Raw genomic sequence first — 26,066 nt, 5'->3', positions numbered from 1 at the left:
TTCACAAGTACCCAATAGGGGTACTTGTTTTATTTCTTTTATTTTGCTGTTTTTTATTTTTGTTTTTTTATTTTTTAAAATGTATTTTGGATACCGAAAAGGGGCCCCACAATGGAGTCGTTGGGGCCCCCCAACGGTCACAATTGTGACCGTTGGGAGCTCCCAACGACTCTATTGGGAGCCCCTTTGGTCTCCTTTTCTTATAAATAGGGGGAACCCCCCTTGTATGTTGTATTGCTCTTGAGAGCTCCTTTTCAATAATAGTGATATTATTTTTCATGTGTGTAACCTTTTTATAAGGCCTTTCGTATATCCCTTAGTGGATTTCCTCTCTTTTGCTTGTTGCATTTGTTCGAGTGGGACATAGTGAATGCTTTAGCATTCTTGGATTCTTCCGCATATTTCATTACACGAGTGGGATGAGAGAAAGCGAGACACCCCTTGGGGTATTTAGGGGAGCCCCCCCCGTGTGTCGCCAAAATGGAAGGGTTGCCATGTGTTGGCAAAGAGTGAAAATCGTCCCCCCCTCCTTTCTGGGTGTCAACACTTGAGAGGAGAGAGAGGGAGATATGGTTTTCGAATTGATTCTGGGTGGTGGTTTTTTGAAAACCATGCCCAGTATTTTCGAAACCCCCCTGAATTATCAAAATTTCAAAAGAATCTCACCCTTTTGTAGTTTAAGTATTTACCAGAATATGCCCTTAGGGTGGTAACTTATCATTTTACTCCTAGATAATTTAATTATTTCTCGGAATATATCCTTGATTGTAAAATTATTATTTTGTCCTTGGATAATTTAAATATTTATGGATCCAAATAAATATTCAAATCCACAAAAAATATCTATTTGGATAATATCGAGATCCATTAAAAGATCTATATGAATTTATTTAACATTTAAAAATTATAATTATTAAACACCCACCCAAACACACACAACGCTAACTGAAAACACCCATATGTTAATCCACACGTTACAAGTGTCACCTTCGAATGTCAAAATCCCCTTTGCATGACAAGAGGGCAATAACAACCGCAGAAAAGAAAAACAGTAAAAAGAAAGACAAGAAAAAAGAACAGAGAAGAAATAAAAAGAAAGAAAGAAGAAGAAAATGAAAGAAGAAAAAATGAAGATGAAGATGTGGCGGAAAGGAGAAAATGGAAGAGAAGAAAAAGAAGAAGAAGAAGATTGGCAGGAAAGGAGAAGAATGGAAGAGAAGAAAAAGAAGAAGATGGGGCGGAAAGGAGAATAATGGAAGAGAAGAAAAGGAAGAAGAAGAAGAAGGGGCAGAAAGGAAAATAAGGTGGGATGGAAATGAGAAGAATGGAAGAGAAGAAAAAGAACGGTGGAAGAATAAGAAGATGAAGAAGAAGAAGAGGTGTAGAGAGAGAGAGTACTTGTGGGGGAGGGGGATCTCGCTTCTGTCAATGGTTGCCGGAAAATTCACAGCCGATGGCTGTCGGTTGAAGGGAGAATGAAGAGGAGAAAAGGGAAAGGGACCTAATCGATCGCCCCCACCCCCACTCTCTTTCTTAAAGTTTTTTATTTTTTTTTTAACAAAGTTGGTGAAATGAGGGCTTTGACCTGCAATTGACCACAACTTTATGATACGAGGCATGCGCCTCATGGCCGAGGCACACCTCAAGGCCAATGAGGCCTACGCCTCTACCCCACTTGCGCTTTTCATGAGCGCTACAAAATTTTTGTTCCAACGGTTCGCTTCGAGGCACACTTTTTGCACCTCGAAGCACGCTTATAACAACACTGCTAAGATGCAACTTCAACCTCTTAAATAACTTTAAAATATCTTTGGTCCAAAATTTCCCTTAAAATTTTTGAGTAATTTGTGTTACACCACATAAGTGGGGTTAGTGCAGCTAAAACAAATTGTTCAATTTTCTTATTTATGTTAAAGGAAGCTTCATGCATACTTCCCTTTTGATATACTATGGAAGATAATTTGTTCTTTGTGAGTCCTCTTAAAGCTGTTGTTCCTTTTCTCAGTTTGCTGTACTTTATTGTACAGTGGTAAATGTCATTTGATTTTCTTGAGTTGTTAAATCTCATTAATTGTCATGGGGTGGGTTTTCTTTTGCGTATGTGGATTTTTTATCATCTTGGTCTGATAGCAAACCTGAGATCTTCTTGAAATTTGGGTTTCTTTTTTCCCTTTTCAGTTTAATGAGATGAACATTCTACCTAATTTGCTCAGTTTGTGCTAAAAGAAATTCCAGAACATTTAGTGTTGTGCTAATATTTGATTATTTGTAATGCAGTGTCCGCAGCAGTTGCATAACTGATAATATTCTTATTGCAGATTTATGTGAGCCTTGCCCAGCTAATGGTGTGTGTTTTGAAGGCAAGTGGCAGTGTGTACATGGGTATAGAAAGCATGGGAGATTATGTGTAGAAGATGGAGAGATTAATCAAACAACTAGGAAACTTGTGTGTGACAGGCAATCTTTCTTTATAAGCTCTTGAGGCCTTAGAGAGTTTCTGTGTATTCTTAAAACAATATAAACTTTTTGTGTAACACATTGTTTAAATGCAGTCAGAATGGGTTCTACTTCATATCTGCGGAGCACATGCGCAATTTATGTGCACAGGAGCGGGGAAAGAGTGGGTCTGTCTTCAAATCTATTTGATTACATGAACTTCAGACATTGCCTTCTAGGAAATTTATGTATGAAAATAAAAAATATGCATAGCTTTGTCTATCTGTATTTGCAATTCATTCAGTTATGCACTAAGATTTTTGCTTGTTCTTTAAGTGACATATATTTGCTTAATCTTGATTTAGATTTTTGGGCTATTTATTAGTTTAAGGAAGAGGAGGTCACAAACATACTTGATGGATATGAGTTGCCTGCTCTTGGTTCAAAAAGCAATTTGTGTGTATTTATGAAGCAAAAGGCAATGGAATTATTGCTCACTGTACTGGAGACAAAGGCAGGCTATGATGGGTATGGTGTTTCTCCATTCCTTCTAATTTTTGTTATACCAGCCTGAGGACCTTGTTCCTTAATCTGATTGCTTTGGTTGTAATTTTGAGCAGGACCAAGGAGTTTAAGTGCCCAGACTCACTTGCAGAAAAGTACAAACCAATTCTCTGCCTTGTCAGTGAGTGGATCTTCAAGCATGTTTTGATTTTAGTGGCTGTAACCCCCTTGGTATCGCTTCATCCTTAGTTTGCAAAAGGTTACCTCATAGTTTTCAAATATTGATGTATTAACCACTTACAGTTTACAGATGATGGCTTTCATAAGGATTTTTTTGAGAACTCATCAAAATAGAAAACTCTCGGCAAGAGCTGAGCAACTCTATGTACAGGTATGCTTACAAGTTATGTTTCAGCCGTCCAAATCTGTTACTAATACACAGTTGGGTTTAGCCTTTCAAAGTGGGGGGGAGGGGGAGAAAAAGCAGTTTGGCTTGTAAAATTATTTTACTGTGCATATGATTGTTTTTCATTTGGTTTATTATTTAATAGTTAGATTGGGGATTAAAGGGCCTAAGGAACAGAAGTTAATCCGAACTTGGCTTGTTTTGCCTCATTCAGCGAATCCTTGGTTCTCAGACAGCTCCAACCTATGATCAGCATGCTTAGACCTACTCAACTAGGCACTGCACTGCCTGCCATGTTGTTGGGGTTCATGATCATACAAAGACAGTGCTGACTTGGGCTTTCTGAGGCTTATGGTGTTCTGGTCCAAGTTCTTTAAATTTTCCTATTTTTCTTTTTCCTACCAAAGTTCGCTAAAATTTACTGTATATCTATATGTGAACTTGATATTGCTCCAATCCATTATGCATAAGGATGCACATGCATGCATGGAAATTCATGGTAACACAACCTACCAGAGCTTCTGTGTTTGGAAAACAAATTAACCATTACCTGTACTTCCCTTATGTAACTTTATTTGCATTTTTTGCATAAAAAACTCAGTTGGTTCCACTATCTTTTAACTGGCATTGCTATTGTTAATTAGTTAAGTGAGAACTGTATTTTTCCTTGCATGCTGGTCCGTTAAATTGGCAACTGCAGTGACAACTCCTATTTGACAAAATATTATTTTTTGAGTTCCTTTGTTGTCAAGATATTATGTTTGAAATCCTCTTGTTTCAGCCTGATAGACCTCCATAAATGACTGAATGCAGTTCCATTTGGTCAGTGAAAACTTGGGGGAGTTACCAGAATTCTGCTGATCATTTTTTTGATATGTTAACTTGCTTTGCAAACAACTTTGCATCTAGATATTTCACATGTTTTGGTTGTTGAAAATGTTGTTCAAAGTTCAAACATTTTATGGAATGGTGCTTCTCTGCAGTCGATACCATAAAATAATGTTCTTGGTGTTATTTCAGAAAATCCATCATAGTATTTTTTGCTATTTGCTTTGCCTGCACTTTATCTTGGAGTTGAGCTGCAAACTTGGATCCTACCGGACGTTTTCCCTGTTATTTTTGCTGTGCAGAATGTGTACTTAACATGCCTTCATTGTATCTATTGCACATCTTTGAACCTAAAATTAAAGGTAGCCAAATGGTTTATGTGGCTGTCTCTTGCCTAGAGATGCAAACGGTTCGGATTTCAGATTGGAAAATGCATTGGGGAGTCAGATCAGTTCGTATCCGGGGCAGCCAAAATTTGCAAAATCCCCTTCCTGAATCAGACCCGTTTGCAACCCTACTCTTTCCCCGCTGGCAACTAAAACATCAGGTTAACTCGGTTATGAGTCTGGTTATGGGCAGTTATTTGTTTTATTTCTGGCATAATATCTTTTATTTATTTTCCCCAATATTTGTCAACAGCTTAATCTTTTCATTTTTGTAGTTAAGCTGTTTGCTTGATCATTGAATCTTGACTGATTGACACTCAGTCTGATGTGATGCATCCAAGTCCTGAGTTTGTCATTTATGCACGTGATGTTGGTCTATATCTTAAGCCGAACTTTATTATCTATAACTCTTACCTTCATTCTTCTGCTTTTGCTTGAAATGCGTTCTAGAAAATTGTGCTTGTGAAATATTGTGTAATCTATGTCAAGTTTAATGTTCTTTTAGCTGTAGGATATTGCATTTTGGGAATAATAAAATGAATTTACAACATTTCTGCAGTCAGTATATTTCTCTGATATGCATTAACTTGGCCGCTTTGTCAGAAATATAAGATACTATAGCTACTTTGTCAGGTGTGTGAAATACTTGAGGAAACCGCCATAATGGCAAAGGATGCAGGTGTGGCAGGTGAATCTTGGGTGGTTGCATCTCGGCTACGGGATCATCTACTTTCTCCAAGAGAAAGGAAGAACAATGCTCTTTGGAAAAAGGTATTTCTACTTCTTAAACAACAAATACCTGTTGCATGTCTCCTTTTTAACCACGCAAATTCAGTTCAACTTTTATTTATATAATAGAGCAACATAGTTCTCTATTACTTGCATTTTGGTATTTTTCAGAGTTTGTTATACTTCTCTTCTGTTGGGATGTTGATTATTTTAAAATATAAGCCGTGTGAAGGTAGTAACGGTATCAGAAGTTTGATCATATTGTATCAGTATTTCTGAACTTATCTATCGATGTATTATCATCCTTATTCTTTTTTCAGTTTTTCCAAATATTCTTTCGGACTTCCTGGAAAAAAGCCCAAACCCAGCATCAGCAAATGCATTCTCAATATTTTTATTTTTTAGGCGATAAAGTAGCTACATGTTGAGCTCCTAGGGGAACCACAGACTCTTCTAGTATGTGTCGCCTGGTTACGAAACTGGGAATAAAGAAGATATGAAACCAGGAATGTGAAGCTGTTTGGAAATTGTGCTGAATGAACTGAAGTTACTTTTGCATAAGTCAGCTTAGCTATGATTAAAAACTCAAAATGTTTTTGCTATGACAGAAGGCAGATAGCTAAGGTGATCATTCAACTCATGAAACATGAACAGTTGAATCTAGTTGCCAACTTGTGTAAATGTTCTTGAACCATATTGATATGAATCCAGGTGCTACTCTTGTACATGTATTGATCTTCTCCCAATTCAAGGACCCTATCTCTAGGGTCAATTCCCAAAAAGGGACCAAGAAGAGAGAATTCTTATTATGATGGATGAGTGAATTCTATGTAGTTGAATCCCTCCTCGGCTCTCGACGAGGCTGCCTAGGCGCAAGTCTACCACCTAGGAGTGCCTAGGTTCCTAGGCAAGTAGCTAGGTTGGAGGAGGGACACCAAGGTTGATATTTTACATTTGTTTTTATAATATTTAAAAGCATTATAATTATGTTTTGTTTTTTGAGTATTTTGAAATATTTAAGTGTCTTGTTTTTTTTTCTCTTATGTTTATGTTTTTCATATTTTTTTTATGCATCTCTAGGTGACAGTTAAAGAAATATTTATTTAGATGAAGTTGAATGTTAGAAATGTAATTATGTTTTAATTATTTTGATTCATTCATGATTTTTTTTTAAGTTTTGGGTGTTTAGCTTCATAAACTGTGTTGAATATGTATGTTATATTATTTTTAAGAATTTATTGTAATTAATTGTCTTTTTATTGGTCCCAGCTAAGCCGGCTAATCCCGACTAGGCCTCTTAGGAAGCTGGCGCCTAGGTGCCGACTAATGCTTTTGGCCACTTGGAGTGCATTACAAGAGACTCATACTTGAGAAGCTAGTCAATGGACCCAAGCTACTATCCATATCCAAACCCAATATGGACCTAAAGACCCATTATAGGCCCGTTTTATTTACATATGTGGATCCCATTCATACCAATCACTATATACAATCCTCTCTTGAGGCCGACCTTGGGTGAGGTACACAACACATACCTTTCTAATATTGCGTTGAACCATGGGAGAGTCCACGTGACAGTGCTACCTTATGCCACTCTTTTCTCTACAGTCATGTATATCATGTATATCATGATAAATGGTCAAGCATGACAAATCATTTGATCTTTGAACCCTAACAAGATTAACCAAATTCAGGACTTCCTATCACCTCATCTCTCATGGTTAAGGTACAAAAGGCATATGCTAGAGATTCACATATTGTGGCCATCTAGCAGTGTGTTCAATGAACTATTAAGATTGTCCAGACATTGGGACTTCTTGTTATTGTCATGACTCATGGCTAGGGTACATAGGCTTGCCATGACGTATCCTTCCTTTTCGCATCACTTTTGGGGACTGATGTGGAGCTACAAATTATACTTTTATGGCATGAAGTCTCAGATTTGCTGTGTATCATATTGTCACAGGCATAGAATTTTTCGCAAACCTGCGACGCGCCAGACTGCCCAGGCTGGCCAGCCTAACGGCCAAAGGCCACACACCAACACTTTTTCATGTGCTAAATCATTTCATTGGCCCTGAACACCACCTCGTGCGCAACTGCCTAGCGGAAGTGGATCAAGTACATTTTCAAATGCGTATTCTATCTAGTCCATGCCACTTTGTTCATAGCCGCCTCATACCAACTATCATTTTCGAAAATGACAAACTTGCCTTAGCCTTGCGTGCCATAGAGCGTATTGCGACTCCATGCGCACGCTACAACTAAACCTCGCCACTGAAGGAACAAGACCTTTCGGCTCTCAGTCCGAAGATCAGTTGATGATTGAACACCGTAGCGAAGAGCACCACCTAGACTCATACGTCGACGCTTAGGCATTCACTCGCCTAGCCTCGAGTCACCATACTCGGTTGGAATCACTTAAGGTAATCCATGAGAGAATTAGCCCTAACCCACACGCACCCCTGTGCATCCAAACGCTACCCGTGGGAAACTCCTGCAAGCCGAGAGGTCCTTAACCAAATCTCCAAAGGCTTCATTTTCTGATCCGCTGGCATTGCTTAACCAAATAATGCTTCACGTCTGTGCCGCCACACAACGATGCACTAACGACGATATTGTTGCCTATCACGTACCGTGCTATCACCGCATGTCACCGATCAAGGCAATGCATATCGCACATTCCTACACTCGATGCATTTTCCACTTAGTAGAGATCCACACTACACATGCCCCATTCCGAAGGCTCGGTTCGGGACAATATGGCTTACAGCCATGGCTGATTCCCCAATGTATGTAATGACCATGTTGGGAAGTGATGGTCCATGTTGATTTTATGCATAGGATGAATTGCCCAGATCCACTTTTATCTTACCATTAGGGATCCACCTATGTCACAGGGATTCGGCTAGCAGGGTGCCGCACCCGTGTCGACGCGGCTCAACGCGGGTTCGGGTGCGGTCAACCCGATCCTGAGTGCGTTGACCGCACCCAGGGTCATTTCAATCCATTTTTTTGGATTTTTTTCACGAAAAAAAATCTGCTGGTCTTCACGAAAAAAAATCTGCTGACAGCTGCTTGATGTTGCTCTTGTTTTATAAAGGGGCACTTGTGTCCACAACATCTCACGAGCTTTGTTGGCATCCCAGATTCCCATGCTATTCCTGCCTCCAAACAATTAATTCGTAGCGTTGGAAAACACACTGTTAACTTGGAAATGATGATCCATCTTCCTCAAAAATTAAAACCAAAATTCAGGAGCCTTTTGAAGTCTTTATCCTTCAAGGCTTCAACGAACCAGATCCTTCTTCGTCAAGGATTTTCTCTCTCCATAATAAATGATAATGGTGGTGGTAGCCTTGGTGGCTATTAGTATTCACTTTTCTCCTGACGAGATGTCGTAGCCTTGTGTAGACCTCTTTTTTCCACATGTCAAATCCAATAAATTTCTTTTAGCTGTCATCTGTGTGCAACTGTATATAAAATGAAATTTGAAGAACCCTAGGCAGTGGCGTGGCAGTGGAGCCGTAGGCCTCGTAAAGACTCTCTCCAACAAACCACATCAAACCTTTGCTAATATTTTTTTTCGTGAAGACCAGGGAATTTCAGACATGATTGAATCATGACAGTCAGCAGAACGCAGCAGTCTGGGTCGATAACTGGACCCGACCTGCTCCGGGGGAACCTACGGTATATATATATATATATTTTACATTTTTTCCCCTGCCGCACCCCCGCACCCGGGTTTTTTGGATGTGCCGAATCCCCGCACCCGCACCCATGTGACATAGGGATCCACTATTGGTTAAGTTTTGCAATTTAACCTTGCGAAACTGGAAATGAATGAGCAAGTAAAGCATTTCACTGTTAAAAATAAAACTAATAAAATATTTAATTATTTAAAGTTAAAATTGCTGGTTTTCCCACCTTTATGTCATGGGGGGCCTTCATGCCACCACCCTTTTCAAAAGGGTTGGGCACCTCGACAGGCAATGGACCATAGTTTTGGGCGTGGCAGGGCTCAAACCTGCCTGCAGGGTGCCCGGCTCAGTCCCTGCCCTAGTTTTTGTGTTTCTTATCTAAATATGCAGCAAAAGGCTATCTTAATTACCAATTTTAACATTTGCACTTTGATGTTGAGCACTATTGTAATTCTCAGATGATAGGTTGTGTGGAAGTGTTAGAAATTGGTGATTGCAATGGTACCATGCTATGAAACGTCAGTGATTATGGTTATAGAAGATATGATGCATCCAAAGGCCACAACAGTTATCTATAAACAACTGCAGTAGATACAGTTGATATTTAACCGGTTAGTTGTTTATGAACTGTAGATGGATAAATCAATAAAATGCATGTTAAGATATATTTTCCTACAAAATTAGTGCCACTCTTTGTCTGATTGCTAAAATTATAGCCTAATGAAATGGCCATTTTTATCTGGTTAGTGGCTTCCCAAATTTTGCTGCACATTAATCAAATGAACATACTATGCAAGATGCCCTAAAACCCAACTGAGTGCATGACATATAGTTGACACTAATTGAAAACTTGTAGGCATGAAAGGGCATGGAAATGGATATATGTGGAGATCAATCTGGAACTTGATCAGTTTCACAATCCTTATTTTGAAGTGTTTCTTGATGAGGATATCATTGTTCTGTCTTATCTGGAATTAAGGGGGCATTCACAAGGGAAAGTTGATGTATAAGTGAAGTCCTTGGGTTGGGGGGTGCGGGGGTGGTGCCTGAAAAAAATGAGACTGGTGGAGACTTCCCTGGTTGCAAACCTGGCCCAAGTGTGAACGTTTGAGTTCAGAACTTTCTATACAAAGGAAATCCAAGTTATATGATAATTCTTAAGTATAAGGGTTGTTGTAGTGAAACCTGTGTGTGCACGCATGTGTCCTAATATAGTTGTTGAGATCAAGTATGTTTCATGTGGTGAAAAAGTGGTTTCTTCTTTCTTCATGTAGGTTGAAGCGTTGGTCCAAGAAGATTCTCGTTTGGACCAGTACCAAAAGTTGATAAAGGGTGAACCAAAAATAGTCTGGGAATGGCAAGGTATGAAAATATGATGTCATGATCAAATTGTTACTGTTAATATTGCTGTCAAGCTCATAATGTGGTTAGGGAAGAAAATTTGTGAAAATGGTTATTACTGAAAGCTTTTATAATCTGATGTCGCCCAGTTTCATTCATGAGACCATGGTTGGCAAACCCGGCGCGTCGACTCGGGAATCACCCGAGTTGACCCGGATTGGACCCTAACTGGGTCACCGATTCAGGACCACCGATCAACACGTTTCTTATGTGTATTTTATCATGCATTTTGTGTTCTTAATGTGTAATGTTCATAAAAGAGTACTTGTTACAAAAATAATATGTTTTTAAATCATAAATATTAGCAATATTGTATGGTTGAATACTTATATAACTTAGTCATTATGTCGTGCTAAATTTAGTGATTATATATTACGGATTTTGATTTTTTTCATATTTTAACACTAGAAAATGCATAGTCCTAACTCGTCTGAGTTACTGAGTTGACCTGCTGACTCGCGAGTCAAAGGTCGAACGATCTGAATCTGAGTCACGAGTTTGCCAACTGTGCATGAGACTCCTGTTAGTCGAGAAAACTTTGTTTGAAGGCGTTTGAATTCTAGATAGCATGCTTCTAATATTTTTCACAAACCATGGTTTTGATTCTTGGGTTTTGCATGGTCAATTTTTGAATATTATGAAAACTGATTTAGCGAGTAGACATCAACAAAAATTGTCATCTGATATTTAACATGCTTTCTTAACTATGGGGATCCTGGGCATCTATGAAATACAAGAGAAAGAAGAATAAAATGCTATACAAACCTTTTGGCCTATGAATGTGAAAGAAATGTAGAAATCCTGTGGTCTATCCAGTATATCCTAAAATATGATTTGAAACTTGCACATGTGATATCCATCACTGAACTTTCTAAACTTAGTTATAATTCTAATACATCTAGTGTGTTTAAAGCTATGTCACAAGGACACGAGTTTTGACATGAGACCATTTTTGTGCAATTTTCTATTAAAAATAGTACACAATGGGACATGACAAAAATCCCTGTGACATGTTTAAAGAAAGAACATCCTTCCCTATGCTTGAAGAACAAATAAGTGGAGAATGAAAAAGCCAAGCGTGTTGATCGAATGGCGAAAGTCTATTGTGAATTTGAGATCTATATATTATCTAGTCTTAAAATCCAATTATCTAAATCTTATGTTTTTTTCTTAAGGGGAGCTTTAAAAGTGCAACTAGATTTTTTCATGGTTAATTAAAACTTGGGGTCTTTTCTTGTTAAAGTTGCAGTTAGATCATAGATGTATGCTACAATTAGTTTTTTACCCATAAAAATTACAAAAACTGTTTGATAGATTAATATCATATCATATTTTGATCAAATAGTGGGTGGGGTTTGGATTGCAAAGGTGAATGTTGAGAGAGAGAGAGAGAGAGAGAGAGAGAGAGAGAGAGATGGTGGATGATAACCTGCATTAATAGAGATTGGGTATGATTAAGTGAGAAATAATTTATGTGCTTTATTGATAATTTAGGAAGGTAGGCGTTGCATCCATTGAAAATAAGATGAGAGAGAATCATTTACGCTGTGGTTTGGACATATTCGGCGAAGGCCTAATGATGCTCTAGTTAGAAGGATGGAGAAATGAAAAAATATATTAGTTAAAAGAGGTCGGGGTTGCCCTAAGAAGACTTGGATGGAGATGATAGGAAAGGATATGAATGCTTTGAACCTCACTGAGGACATGGCATTGGATAGAAATGATTGGAGGAGAAGGATTCATGTGGAAGACCCAGAATGATTTTCTTTTTTGGTTCATATCGCCGACCCCAATTGTTTTGGGATGAAGTTGTAGTTGTAGTTGTAGTTGTTGTTCTTGTTGTTGTTGTATTGATAATTTAGGAAACTTATTAAAGTTTTTTTATCAAGCTTTTGAAAATCTGCCTTAGTTAAATGATGTATCAAGTCACTTCGTTCTTCCATGTTTTGTGTTTTGTAGTTGAAGGCTCTCTTCATTCGAATAGATTGAAGGTCAAATCAAGCAAGGGGAAGGCCTCTGAACAAGTAATTGAATCTTCTCTTCAGGTACAACGGAAAATACAGCTATGTGAACCAGAGGATTGACATATGAATGTAATTATACATTTTTTGTAAAAAAATGTTCCTTAAAAAATGTAATCCAATTTTGTGTGTTTTTTTTCTTTTGTTCATTAAGTGTTATTTTTGACTTATAAATTTTATTTTGTTTTATTTTCACATGTTTACCATATTTCATTATAGGCAATGACACGTGCCATAGGAAAATTTGCAAGTACTAAAGTGTAGAGTCCAAATCTTATTGCGCACAAGTTTGAAACAATTATTTATTTTTGTAAATAAGCCAGTATGAGCTTAGCTTAGTAGGTTTAGGATCCAAATTCTATTATTTTCAGCTTTGAAAAATATATATTTTTGTAAATGAATTAACTCGGCTCGTTTAACTTGGGCTTTTTCATGAGCTCAAACTTGACTCGGTTCTAAACAAGAAATGAGTCAAACGCCCCTGTTCGATTTGTTTGGCTTGTTTACCAGCCCTGGCGGTCTGTTTAATGATGCAACACTCCCGATTTATGAATTACGTCTACTTGAGTGACTGGACTGGGCTTCATTCAATACCATAAGTGATGATAGGTGAGACTTGTGAATGTCACCAAGTTGATGGGAGGTCACAAGTTTGAAACCCACGGGTGGCGTCCCTTACTACAAGATGGATGGCTGGATGTACTTCCCGGTGGGCATGGGAGATCTCAAGGGTTTTACCAACTGGTGGCCAGCCAATGTGCAGTGGGTGATGCGGGCTTTTTTCCCTTGGATTATCCAAAAAAAATTGTTGTGGCAAGCTCCTTTCCATGTTCTCCACTGCCTTTATAGCAATCAATAAATCCTACAACTCCAAAGCGATGTGTTCCCTATCACTGTCACCTTGCTCAAGTCAGGTTTGGTAGGTCTCACCATGCACCATTAGTGCGTGTTTGCTTTGCAGGACAAATGCCACATGGGCCGAACACTTGTGTTTGTCCTGGACTTGCCAGTTGTGATGCAGCTAGCCTGCAGTATCAAACACAGGACATCACTCGAGCAGGGACTGGTCCATCCCCACGTGAGGATGTCCTGCGCATCAAACATGCCCTTAGGGCAAACAAACAAGATGGTGCACATATCACTTAGTAAAATACATCTTTAGTAAGAAATCCATGTGGGGAACCGAAAAGAAAGTTAGGCTTGTTTGTGGTAGCAATGTGGTAATCAACACTAGTTGACAAAGGCTGTTGCATCCATGTCTATATTAAACTTGAAAATGATATAGAAACCACTCCAGATTGGTGGTCCGATGGAGTGGTCCTTTCAAGATATGCATTGATAGTAACTTGCAGCTTTTTACTCCATAGTCCATGCATCTCTATGTCTTCAAAGAGTGCCAGGTAAAATTTGTTACAGGAGCTGTTGGGGTAGTTTCAAGCAATGTAAAAATCGTATGGGCCATCGAATCATTTGGCCAATGATTCAGCTGAATCGGCTGATTCCAATTCTCAACTGAATCGACCAACTTTTAACCAGCAGACGACACATGTCATAAAAATATCAAAGTACTATTACAAAAAATATTAAGCAACTTTTTTTAGCATTTTTTTATTTATTTGAAAAAATATTGAATGGAGTCGGTTGTGAATCAAATTTTTATCGATACAATCGATTCACAATGATACTGACAACCAGTGTTGTGAGTGGCGTACGCCTCAGTACCTGAAGCGTACGCCTCAGAGGCGAGGCGCACGCTCAAGGTACTGAGGCGTTGCTGTGATGCGCCCCTCATCAACCTCCGACCAGTTGTGACCACCGACCACCGGAGTTGCTGTGCTGCAGCTGCTGCTCAGTCTTCTCCGACCACCGGACGACCGGCATATCCCTCGCTTCCGTACCAGCTGGGTGGGTGGTCCTTCTCTTACTGCCTCCCCTCCCACCGCTTCACTTCCATTCCAGTTGTGAGAGGCAGTACCTGAGGCGTACGCCTTAGAGGCGAAGCGCAGGCTCAACGCCTCAGCTTCGCCTCATCGCATTTAACAACCTTGCTGACAACATTGGTTTCAAGAAAATGATAGCCAGCGTGGGATGGCTGAGCTTTCACCTATGTTAGGGCAAGAATCATCCATTTGATACCAACGGGGGCTACGCTTGTCTGGTAGGAGCAGCTAGTGCACGCCACCTTGTGTTGGGACGTTGCAGTTTCAAAACCCAATGGTATAGTTGTACAACTGGTAGGGGTCTGCCTAACCCCAGATAGACTTTAAAAAAATAAATAAATAAATAATCACGCATGTGATGAGTAGGGATTCTTTTAAGAAACGGGTACAGATGGGTAACGAGTGAAACGTGTGTGCCAGTTCCAACAAGGAGATGGTTGAAAAGGACCAACTTGTGGACTCAAGAGCCTAGCTTTAATGGGCACCAATTTGGCATCTTATTGGGATTAGACAGAATTATGTTTTTTTTTTTTTTTTACATATAGTAGCTATTTTGTATGAAATCTTTCAAATAAAGTGACGTTTTAAGTTGAGTGTTCTTGCATGATGCATCGCCGCTGACAGCCACCTATCTTGGCATTTTCCGACATAGGTGTGGTCTCTCCATCTCGAGAAATGCTAAGATGGGTAGCTGTTAGCGCAGCAGCAGCAGCAGCACTTCATCATGCAGTGCCACTGTATGAAAAATCCCATGCAGTGTCGCTGTATAAAAAATGTCCTCATAAAGTAAATCCATTTTGTGAAAGGGAAAGAAAGAAATGAGCACAATGGCGCTGAAGTTTATATGTGGGGGTGATTGTTGAGCTGTTGGTTTATAAATGGGTGTTTTTTTTTGTTTGAATGAAAGAATCATATGCTTATTGCATGATTGGGCTATTCATTGTCCGCATCAATATAATGTACATAAGAATGTAAACGGTTGGGATGTGGCCAGTACCATATTTGACTAATTGGATGTTGGTTAAAGCGGATTTGAATTTGGATTTGGATTTGGATTCAGTCAGTGAAAAGCTCATACCAGATATACCTTTTTTCATGTAAACAGATTCATATATCTGTCAAATTCAGATAGCGGACCAATTCCATAACAAAAAATAAAAACCATATCTGCATCCAATTATAATCTGATATAGATTTGGCACCAAATGCAACTAAAGGGAATCAAGTTCAGTCAGCTATTGGATAAAATCCGATTCATTGGCATCCCTAAATGTACAGATGCTAGGGTTTATATGCATCTATTTCGGATCCAGTTATTATGTTGGGTCCATTCTAGCTAGGGGCGGAGATACATATGGGCCAGGGTGGGCAACATGGAAATCCCCAATAAAAGGGTTCGGGTCAGGGATGCTGTGCCCCCCAAACCTACTCTCTCTCTCTCTCTTCCAGCCGGTCCACTGCCGTACACACCCACAGTTGATTAGAGGCTAGTAAGTTGAAGCAGAGCCACAAACTCAGTGTAGGGGCCCATAGCTCAATTTCACCATTATTGACATAATGCAATCACATACTAACTTGTAGCAGCCACATGTGAAGCCTGACAAAGTTTACCTAACCTAAAAGCCTTAGTCTGAAGTTTACCCTTGGGAGGCTGGTCGAATGGAGCCTGGAATAATGATTGATATGGGCAAAAGATAGAGGCATGATCCAATCTATCCAGGCTAGCAACAGTGAGTTGATATGTACATTTCTGACGTTGGTTGTAATTGGTACAAGTGAATTCATGTGTTGGGCATTGCCTAGGTTCATTTTCCATGTAATAATGCAGGTGCGTGGGTCTGGATCTATGTCACATAGACATGAGGACTCGTGATGGGTCCGATTCAAAAGTTTTATTTTTTTTGGAAAAGACGACACTAGGGCAGGGAATTTTCAAAATTTTTACTCAATAAAAACTATTTTTTGATTTTTTATATTATAAAATATATTTTTATTGAAATAATACTTAAAAATATTAAAATATTTCATGTTTGTGTCGTGTCCACTGCCATCCTTGATTTAGCATTTTATCATTTAAGCTTCCTCTGTATTTCAACCTGAATCTGACCAAAACCCAAAACCCAAAACCGACAAAACACCCTAACTCATTAAGTGTAAATACTGAGTTTTAAGTTAATGGAATTTGGGTTTGCTTTTATCTTTTTTCAATCTGAATCCGATTAGGTCAATACCGATTAACTGGGACTCGATGATGCATGGATCTGACCTCAATCCCAACCTGTTTACATTGGCAGGATTTTTTACAAGGGTGAAAAATGGGAGGACAGATCAAGTGATTCTGACAAAACATAAATTTTTGTATTTTGAAATCACCACCCTCCATTGTAAAATGATGACATCAACACTTTTGATAGACCCCCACTGCCCACATAACCAATGGTTGTGATTGAAGTGATGAAGGGTGGTGCTTTCAAAACACAGAATTTTTTTGATTTGTCAAATCACTTGATCTATCCTATCCTGGAAAAATGGTAGTCTCTTTAGTTGGATAAGACACGATCTTTCCAACCAAGCCATATTTCTTCAGTACCTCGACCATATCCATGAGAGGGTAGTTTCGTCATTAAAGAAACAACGTTTCATTACCCCGTGAAATCACTTTATCTTTCCTTGGTCTATGCTCGTTATCCACTTAGCTTGAGTTTGTCAGAGAAGGCGTGTATGTATCCGAAATTACGAGCGTGCCATGCATATTCTGTGGCTACAGTTAAACGGACAGCAACCACTCAGAACCCTGCAGAACGCCCACTTAAATCTTTTTCTCGGATTTTTTTTCATTTATTTGTGCAAATTTTATGTGGATCATATAAACCGCAAGAAACAATAGAACAAATCTGGCAATAACTGAAAACACCCACCTTTTTTGTTTGAATAAAAAAACACCCACCTTTTGCTCGTAATTATTTCTCCAATATGTTTGTCTGTAAAGATGGGTTTTTTTTATCCTTTTTCATTGAGGCCCTACAGATTTTTAGTTGGTATCATGTTTCTGAGGCTTTGCTTGAAATTCTGGAGAATTCATTAGCACCCAGTTGTTTTTTACTTCTAAGCGGTCTCTGAGATAGACATCTTTTGAAGGTGACAACAGCTTCCGTTTTCTGCATGTGCAGCCTTCTCTCTCTTGGATATGATTTAGTGGTGGTTGGGGGAAGTGGGTAATCGTGTTTCAGCATGTTGTAGTGAATATCTTTCGGAGGGAGCTTTAGTTAGGTGTTCTTTGATGAGGTTTGCGGTGGCTCTGCCACTTGTTCATTCCCTGTCTGTCTGTCTCTCTCTCTCTCTCTAGATTGTCATTCGAGTCAGGGCCAGCATGGCCTCATTAAGGCTCGTGTGGTTGCCTGAAAAACAAATTTATTGTGCTAGGATTTAGGATCCTACAGACTAGAGTCTCCTCATTGTGGATAGCGTCTAGATATTTGTCTTGTTAGTGGAAATCACATGTTAACCTCAAACTCTTTCAGTGGGGAATGAAAAGTTTAGGAGGATTTATCGGTTCTCAAAATGGATTGAGGATTTCCGAGGAGAAACTCTTCTTGGGTATTTTTGAATGGAAATAATCTGCATCAGCTATGGTCCTCTCTGCTGATGACTTGTCTGGATGGAAAGATTTCCCTAAAGGGCTCAAGGTTCTGCTCTTGGAGGAGGACACTCACTATGCTGATGAGATCAAGTCTAAGCTGGAAGGAATGCACTATGTTGGTAAGTTGATATTCTGCTCTTGCTTTAGGAATACATGTGCCGTGTTTGTTATAATCTGCCTGAAAATTTTCTCTTATCTTTATATCTTTTTTTGGTATGTGATGTGATGACTATATTATGGCTTTTAGATGATTCTTTTGGAATCATGCTTCTTTATCTTGGCCCACAGGAGACTAGCCACCAGTTAGTGACTTCTGTGTTGTATTCCTTGACGAATTTCCTTGCATCAGAAATAACATTAGTTTTCAATTAATCCTTTCCACTTGTCAAATTTTTTGCTGAGATGTAATAAGTGGGTATTGTCTTGTTTTTTTTGGTGTGAAATGTAGCCGATATACAATAATGATTGGAGTTTTGGGTATTAAAAAAACAAGCGTTCATGGTAGCTAGTCTCCCGGTTGTAGATACTGAACTTGAAATAGTGCCTTACAGTAAGCAAACTTATTTAATTTTCTTGTCAACTGTTGAACTAGAAATATTCATGTTTTGGAACTTCAGATTTTCCTTTCACTGGTCGAACATATGCCCTTATTTGCTGAAAATGTTAATCTTGGATTGCCTGATTTCTGCGCTCGTCTCTGCAACTTTTGTTCAAAATTCTCCAATCAACTTTGATTAAATCAATCCGAGTCAACTTGTGGCACTAAAGTTTCGAAGCTACCTCTAATTTAATTCTTGAATCGTATCCACCATTCCTCTCTGTTCACCCTTACTAATGTGAATTCTCTAGTTACCAACTTACCTGTTGAAACTGAATTATATTCACTTATGAAATTACTGACCTGGTTTTTGGCACAGTTTCTACATTTTATGATGAGAATGAAGCTTTAGCAGCAGTTTCAAGTGATGCCAACAGCTTCCATATTGCTATTGTTGAGGTAAGAATTTCATCTTTCTATGCAATGCATAAACCACGAATGTCAATCTTTCAATTACAATTCCCCAAAAGCAAAAAAATACATGCATGAAATATGAAATATTCAGAATCTTTGACTCACAAGGCAGTCTTCTGTACTAAATATAACCTATGAAGTCATATGCTGACATGTTATAATAACTGAAGGGGTTGAAGTTTATACATTATCATGGTTTTCCTATGTTTATGCCATATCTAAAACCTTCACAGGTGAATGCTGTTAATAGTGAAGGATGTTTCAAATTCCTTCAGACAGTTCAGGACCTACCCACCATAAGTAAGTATCAAAAGTTTTCAAGTACACTACATGGTCAGTGTAGATATAAGGTTCTCTGTATTATGCTTTACTTCCATTTTTCATTTTTGCTTCTTCGTCATTTATCAGAAATGTGAATCAATATAGAATCCGTAATGCTAGTATTGAAGTATGCAGAGATTTAGTTGCATTGAGTTCTCTGACATAAGCCTCTAAACTTTCCTGTTGCAGTGATTTCAGACACAGATTGCCTGAGCACTACAATGAGATGTATAGCAGTGAGTTCCTTTATTTTTTATGTCCTCAGTGTCTTGCTTAAGCATTTGAATAATGTGTATGCATCTGCGCGCACACGCAAGAATGTGTGTGTGTGTGTGTGTTACTGAAATTTGTGTCCTTCAATCTTTCAGCTTGGTGCAGTAGAATTCCTTCAAAAGCCATTGTCTGAAGACAAGCTTAGAAACATATGGCAACATGTGGTCCATAAGGTACTCCTACGCATTTTATATATTCTGGCACTGGCAAACTCTCAACCAATGAATTTCTTTTAAACATGGTCTTACATGCACTGTTTCCTCTATTTCATGCATATCAAAAAATTAAACTATAAATTGGAAACTTTCTAAGTCTATTAGCTCTGTACAGGCCTTCAATGCAGACGAGAATGTTGTTTCCAAATCTCTGAAACCCATCAGGGAAACAGCAGCATCTATGTTGCAACTCCAACAGGATAGAACTGAGTCTGATTATGACCAATCAATACCAGAAAATTCCCTGCCACCTTGTGAGGCTTGCCTAGCAGAACAAGAAAGTGATATTGACCCTTTATTAACAAGTGATAAGTTTCATGTGCCTTCAACTCCTCAGTTAGGGCAAGTGGTCTGTGGTGTTGATGATTATGACATCCATGACCAGCTTCAATGGTTAGTAAATGAGGTAGATAATGATGGAATGTTAACAGAATTGAAGAACTTTGGTTACTCTGACTCTAAATCTGTCAAAATTACTTGCAAGAGTGATTCAGTTGAGAATGATGTGGAAGTAAATTCAGCTGTTGGTTGTAAGTTTGATGAAAGAAATGATGCCATGCATGCTGTTCTGAATTCACAAAATGAAGAGAACGTGGAGAATAAAATTGAGGATGCTAAAATTGAAGAGAGTATTTCAACTTCTCAACTAGAAGCAGAATGTGGTGTCGATGATTATGACATCCACGACCATCTTCAATGGTTAGTAAATGAGGAGACAGAGAATGATGGAATGTTAACAGAATTGAACTTTAGTCACTCTGACTCTAAATCCGTCGAAATTACTTGTAACAGTTCAGTGTGTCATGTTGCTTTTTGCATGGAGAATTCACATCCAAGACTGGATTCAGCTGAGAATGATGAGGACGTAAATTCAGCTGGTGGTTGTAAGTTTGATGGGATAGATCTTTCCATGTGTGCTGTTGTGAATTCACAAAATGAAGAAAATGTGAAGCATAAAATTGTGGGTGCTAAGCATGAAAAGGGTATTCCTCCCAATGCCACAAGAGCCTCCAAGAAAAAAATGAAGGTGGATAGATCTTAACTGGACTTCATATTTTTAGTTTTGACCAAATTCTTAGGTTCTATAAAATGTTTTTATCTATGCTTCAAATCTAAATGTTGTCCTTTTGGGTTGCATAGTATTTTTGAAAGGAAAGCAACTTGATTTTGATAATTTGAGGTTTACTGAAGCTGTTGCACCTCAAGCTATTTACAAATTTCAACCAAGTTCTCAACCTCCACAAAATCAACTCAAGTATTTGACATGCTGACCCAAGTTGTCAAACTCCTGACCGTATAGTCTCCGTTGAATACTTATTTTACCCTGATTTTGGCTTGTCAAATGACAGATTTGGAACCATGTTGATTTGGGCCCATTTATGGTTTTAAAGTTTGGAACATCAATTTGTGCCATTCATCTGCACTTGCAAGCATATCATTGTCTTCCGAGACTTCTTGGGTAATGACTAACTTCAACTCTTGCAAATTATTGTTTCTGTGAAGGTTGATTGGACACCAGAGTTGCATCGGCGCTTTGTTCAGGCTGTTGAGCAATTGGGAATAGACCAAGCTGTACCTTCTAGGATACTTGAATTGATGAAAGTGGAGGGACTAACCAGACATAATGTGGCTAGCCATCTCCAGGTTAGTCTGGCAAAAGGAATTCCAATTCGTTCTGAATTTTACCCCCCACACAAAAAAAACTTAAGCTTCCTTGGATAACAATAATAATTATTATTATTTAATTTATGGGGTCCTGGTTGAGCAAGTTTGGCCTGGCAATTTTGCCAGAGAAATACAACAACAACAACAACTACGCCTTCATCCCAAAACAATTGGGGTCAGCGATATGAACCAAAAAAGAAATTCATTTTGGGTCTTCCACATGAATCCTTTTCCTCCAATCATTTCTATCCAACGCCATGTCCTCGGTGAGGTTCAAAGCATTCATATCCTTTCCTATCATCTCCATCCAAGTCTTCCTAGGCCTACCCCGACCTCTTTTAACTAATATATTTTCCCATTTCTCCAACCTTCTAACTGGAGCATCATTAGGCCTTCGCCGAATATGTCCAAACCACCGTAAACGATTCTCTCGCATCTTATTTTCAATGGGTGCAACACCTACCTTCTTACGTATCTCTTCGTTCCGAATCTTATCTTTTATTGTATTTCCACACATCCATCTAAGCATCCGTATCTCAGCTACACTCATTTTTTGAATATGATGTCTCTTGGCAGCCCAACATTCCGTACCATATAGTAAAGCGGGTCTAATAGTCGTCCTATAAAACTTTCCCTTCAACCGCAATGGCATTCTACGATCGCACAGTACTCCAGTAGCACTTTTCCATTTCATCCACCCAACCTTTATCCTATGATTTACATCTCCATCAATTTCTCCATACTTTTGAATGATGGATCCCAAATATTTGAAATAATCATTCACCGGTATATCTTGCTCACCAAGCTTCACTACACTCCCATCACTACTTCGTTGCTTACTAAACCGACATTCCATATATTCAGTCTTACTCTTACTCAACTTAAAACCTCTAGCTTCCAATGTCTGTCTCCATAATTCTAACTTAGCATTAACCCCAGCTCTAGACTCATCAATCAAAACAATATCATCAGCAAACAACATACACCACGATACATTTTCTTGAATTGATCTCGTAAGCTCATCCATCACTATTGCAAATAGGAAAGGGCTTAAAGCAGATCCTTGATGTAACCCAACCGTTATCGGGAAATTGGTTGTCACCCCTCCACAAGTGCGGACATTGGTTACTACTCCTTCATACATATCTTTAATTATACTAATGTACTTGAGAGAAACACCTTTCTTCATCATTGTCCACCAGAGAACGTCCCTAGGTACTCTATCGTATGCCTTCTCTAAATCAATAAAAACCATATGCAAATCTTTGTTCCTCTCTATATATCTTTCAATAAGTTGTCTAAGAAGATGTATAGCTTCCATAGTTGATCTTCCAGGCATAAAACCAAATTGATTTTCCGATATCATGACAACCTTCCTCAACCTAGACTCAATCACCCTCTCCCAAAGTTTCATAGTATGACTCATGAGTTTTATACCACGATAGTTTGTGCAATCTTGTATATCACCCTTATTCTTATATAAAGGCACCAAAGTACTCTTCCTCCACTCATTAGGCATCTTATTTGTTCGCCAAATTTTGCCAGAGAAATATTGTAAAATATTTTGAATTTTTTTTCTTTGAAAGCAAAAAGAAAGAAAGAAATCCATGTCAAAAACCTTTAATGGTGACAAGGATGCTGATGGAAATAACAGCCGGGTTTACAATTTCTAAACATAGCATATATTCGTAAATAACCTTATTCATGGACTCAAATTTGATGGTTGTAACACTGGAATTGAGACATTGCATGGTTGTAGGTGCATAGAGACATAGGAACACATTGAATTCCTTGGCATGTCAATCTTACCTTCATCTCTTTCCAGTGAGGGTGTTCTGATAAACTAATTGATTTGATTTTTCTTGTTAACAGAAATACAGGGTGCACAGGAGGCATACTGTGCATAAGGTAGATGAGGCTGCAACAAGAAAGAGTTGGCAGCAGCATAGAGTGGCAATGCAGAGGGTTCTGTATCCTTATAAGCCACTCATGGCTTTTCCTCCATTGCATTCCAATGTTGGGACGCAAGCTCCTTGTTACCCTGTCTGGGGCCATCCCCCTGCTCAGGCATGGGCACACACTGGATTTCCACCACTGTATCCACCAGAAAGTTGGCCATGGATGAAACATGCTGATGCATGGGGCTGCCCTGTTCTTCCTGTCCAACCTCCATGCTCTTACTTCCCTCAAGTGGGTACTCTCTCTCATGGGCAAACACTTTTTTTTTTTTTGGATTTATAACCCGAAGAAACCGCACCTAGCACAAAGACCTGGTTGCACTGGCTCAGCCTGCCGTACCTACTGTCGGCAACATAAAACTCCGAGGCGACAACGAGAATGGATAATGTGATCTGTCAAATCACTTTTAGGCATCCTCACCGTCTACAATATGCACAAAGACCATGAGGTCCTTGTGAGATGAATCAATGGACGGTGAAGATGTCAAATCACTTCCTTAAAGCGATTTGACATATCACCTGAACTGCTCTCGGCTAGGACCCCGGCCCCCGGGGCCTATGATACTTATTGGCTTGCGCAGAGGGGCGACACCCATGGGAATCGAACCTGGACTGTCCATCTAGCAGCCAAGGCCCAACCCCCTTTGGGGCCATGGGCAATAAAAATCAATTGTGGACTGTGGACATATGTGCATGTAGATTTTTTTTTCTGATTGGGTGTGACCTTTCTCATTCTGATGCAGAACATGCCTGTATATCGCGAGGGAAATGGTGATGAATCATGGAGGAATTTTGTTGATCTCTGCCAGGTATGCGTTTTTCTCCTCTGTATTTGCATGCCATAGGCAAATGTATGCACTATACTGTACAGTCATTCATGCATCAGATATTTACAAGGGAATCATCACTTTGCCGTTCATGATGAAGTAACGTAGGGACCATATTCATCATGCACATGGTTACATGACATTCATGTGTGCTACTAATTATCAGAAAAGCATATTCATATTTGCATAATGAATGATCCTATTCACATCGTGGATTTATTTTATGTTCATACATACATGGTGCATCAAGTACGTCCTTAGGCATGTTCATGTTGAGACCACATGGACCAAAACCCTAGGGATGCTACTATCAATACTTTGGATAAATACTCAATTGAATGAACTCAGACATCAAATTGAGTTCATTCCTTTTAAAAAATGAACTCAATTTGATGTCTGAGATCCATAAATCCATTCGATTCATGGAGGGGGTTTATGTATTGCTACCATTCACATGGTTGCAAGTCATTCCATTTGGTTTATGCCTTCTTATGGACAAGAATAAGTCCATGATGAATTCATGTCATCATCATCATCATGGTTGCATGTCATTTACATTATGCACTTACCATGCATTCATGCATGTGGAATGTGGGTATGTGCAGCAGGACGAGGAGGTGATAGACAGAGCGGTGAGGGAGACCATAAGCAAGCCTTGGCTTCCACTTCCCCTTGGCCTCAAGCCCCCTTCTGTCGACAGCGTCGTGTCCGAGCTCCAGAGACACGGAATCAGCCGCATTCCACCGTTCGATATCTGACACGACACGCCCCCCCCCCCCCCCTCATCTTTTTTTTGCTGTGTGGGCCCCGCAAGCTCGTGAGGATGACCCTAGCGAAACGTGGTCGCCTTGCCCGCCTCTCGAATCCCCGGGTTGGGTCCCACATCGTACGTTCCAAATCAAAGGGCAGATTTGGTTTTTTGTTTTTCTTTATGGTCTTGGTGGGCCCCACTTCTTGTCCACCACCACTAGTTGGCCCGTATGAGACGTCAATGTACATCCTCTGCATATTCTGGAAATATTATCCGAGATCCATGTGCCTCCCATCTTTTTCAGTGCCTTAGAAGATATGGGTAGTAGGGTCAAAACCTAGATCCGATCCATTTACTGTGTTCCGGGTCTGCATTGGCCGAGTTGGATCCAAACTCTGGTAAGCATCGGCAGAGTTAATTTTTTTTTGAAAGGGAAGCTGGGGTTAGGCAGACCTCTACCAGTTATACGATTATATATACCATTGGGTTTTGAACCTGCAACGTCCCAACACGAGGTGACGTTCACCAGCTGCTCCTACCAGACAGGCGGAGCCCCGTTGGTATCGCCAGCGGTACTTACATGGATGGGGGCAATCTGTTCTGGTTGGATATTTTCTTATTAGGATTTGGATTTCGGCTTTGATCCAATCTGGACAAGGTTAAGCCTCATAGAAATTTGGACCTTTCCCTGACTCCTACACCCCTAAATATGGACTAATCTGATAAATCTTCGTATCTGGATTTTCTCGGCAAGAGAAAAACCACGTGATAAGTTAAAATAATTAGTTTTATTGGGAAAATGCCAGGAAAATATCGGCATATATAAAATTTAAATAAAATTAAGAGTATATGTAAAAATATAATCACAAACTATACCTTCAATTACTTGGGTGCTCTTCCTTATGAATACAAACATTTGAAGAAATATTCTGACAATATTTATAATTTAAACTTCTTCTGGGAACCCCGCCGACACCTATAGCATAGTGACAAAAAAATAAATTAAAAAAAAACATAAAATTATTTTTTATGAAAAAAATATTTAAAATTTT

General features: G+C 39.1%; 2 protein-coding genes across 8 annotated transcripts in view; both read left to right on the top strand.

Moving 5' to 3' along the window:
* LOC149819209 (Man1-Src1p-carboxy-terminal domain protein) overlaps positions 1–12,607 on the top strand; it is a 40,051-nt gene extending 27,444 nt beyond the window's left edge. Inside the window, exons 2-9 of one of the 3 annotated variants that reach the window (XM_089986449.1) lie at positions 2,319–2,446; positions 2,553–2,624; positions 2,822–2,964; positions 3,057–3,171; positions 3,251–3,331; positions 5,194–5,331; positions 10,265–10,352; positions 12,351–12,607. In XM_089986449.1, coding sequence (XP_089842575.1) covers positions 2,319–2,446; positions 2,553–2,624; positions 2,822–2,964; positions 3,057–3,171; positions 3,251–3,331; positions 5,194–5,331; positions 10,265–10,352; positions 12,351–12,475 — 890 coding nt within the window. In that variant the 3' untranslated portion in view covers positions 12,476–12,607. Of the gene's footprint in view, positions 1–2,318; positions 2,447–2,552; positions 2,625–2,821; positions 2,965–3,056; positions 3,172–3,250; positions 3,332–5,181; positions 5,332–10,264; positions 10,353–12,350 lie in introns of all 3 variants that reach the window. The other 2 variants (XM_089986448.1, XM_089986450.1) reach the window with 2 other exon arrangements.
* Positions 12,608–17,354: 4,747 nt separating this feature from the next.
* On the top strand, positions 17,355–25,289 carry LOC149819208 (two-component response regulator-like APRR2). Of its 5 annotated transcripts, none has more exons than XM_089986445.1 (11): positions 17,355–18,111; positions 18,910–18,989; positions 19,238–19,304; positions 19,515–19,561; positions 19,694–19,771; positions 19,929–20,512; positions 20,606–20,840; positions 21,317–21,457; positions 23,351–23,668; positions 24,180–24,245; positions 24,872–25,289. In XM_089986445.1, the coding sequence occupies exons 1-11, from the start codon at positions 17,982–17,984 to the stop codon at positions 25,019–25,021; spliced, it is 1,896 nt and encodes a 631-aa protein (XP_089842571.1). In that variant the 5' UTR covers positions 17,355–17,981; the 3' UTR covers positions 25,022–25,289. The 5 variants fall into 5 exon arrangements, with proteins under 5 accessions (XP_089842571.1, XP_089842570.1, XP_089842569.1 ...); XM_089986444.1 differs by having other exon boundaries at positions 24,869–25,289; XM_089986443.1 differs by having other exon boundaries at positions 19,929–20,840.
* The last annotated feature ends 777 nt before the right edge of the window (positions 25,290–26,066 follow it).

This window comes from Nuphar pumila, chromosome 13, assembly GCF_984573655.1.
Source record: "Nuphar pumila chromosome 13, dmNupPumi1.hap1.1, whole genome shotgun sequence".
In the NCBI taxonomy this organism is placed as follows: Eukaryota; Viridiplantae; Streptophyta; class Magnoliopsida; order Nymphaeales; family Nymphaeaceae; genus Nuphar; species Nuphar pumila.
Note: the sequence above shows the minus strand (reverse complement) of the source record. Positions and strands in the feature narration are given on the sequence as shown.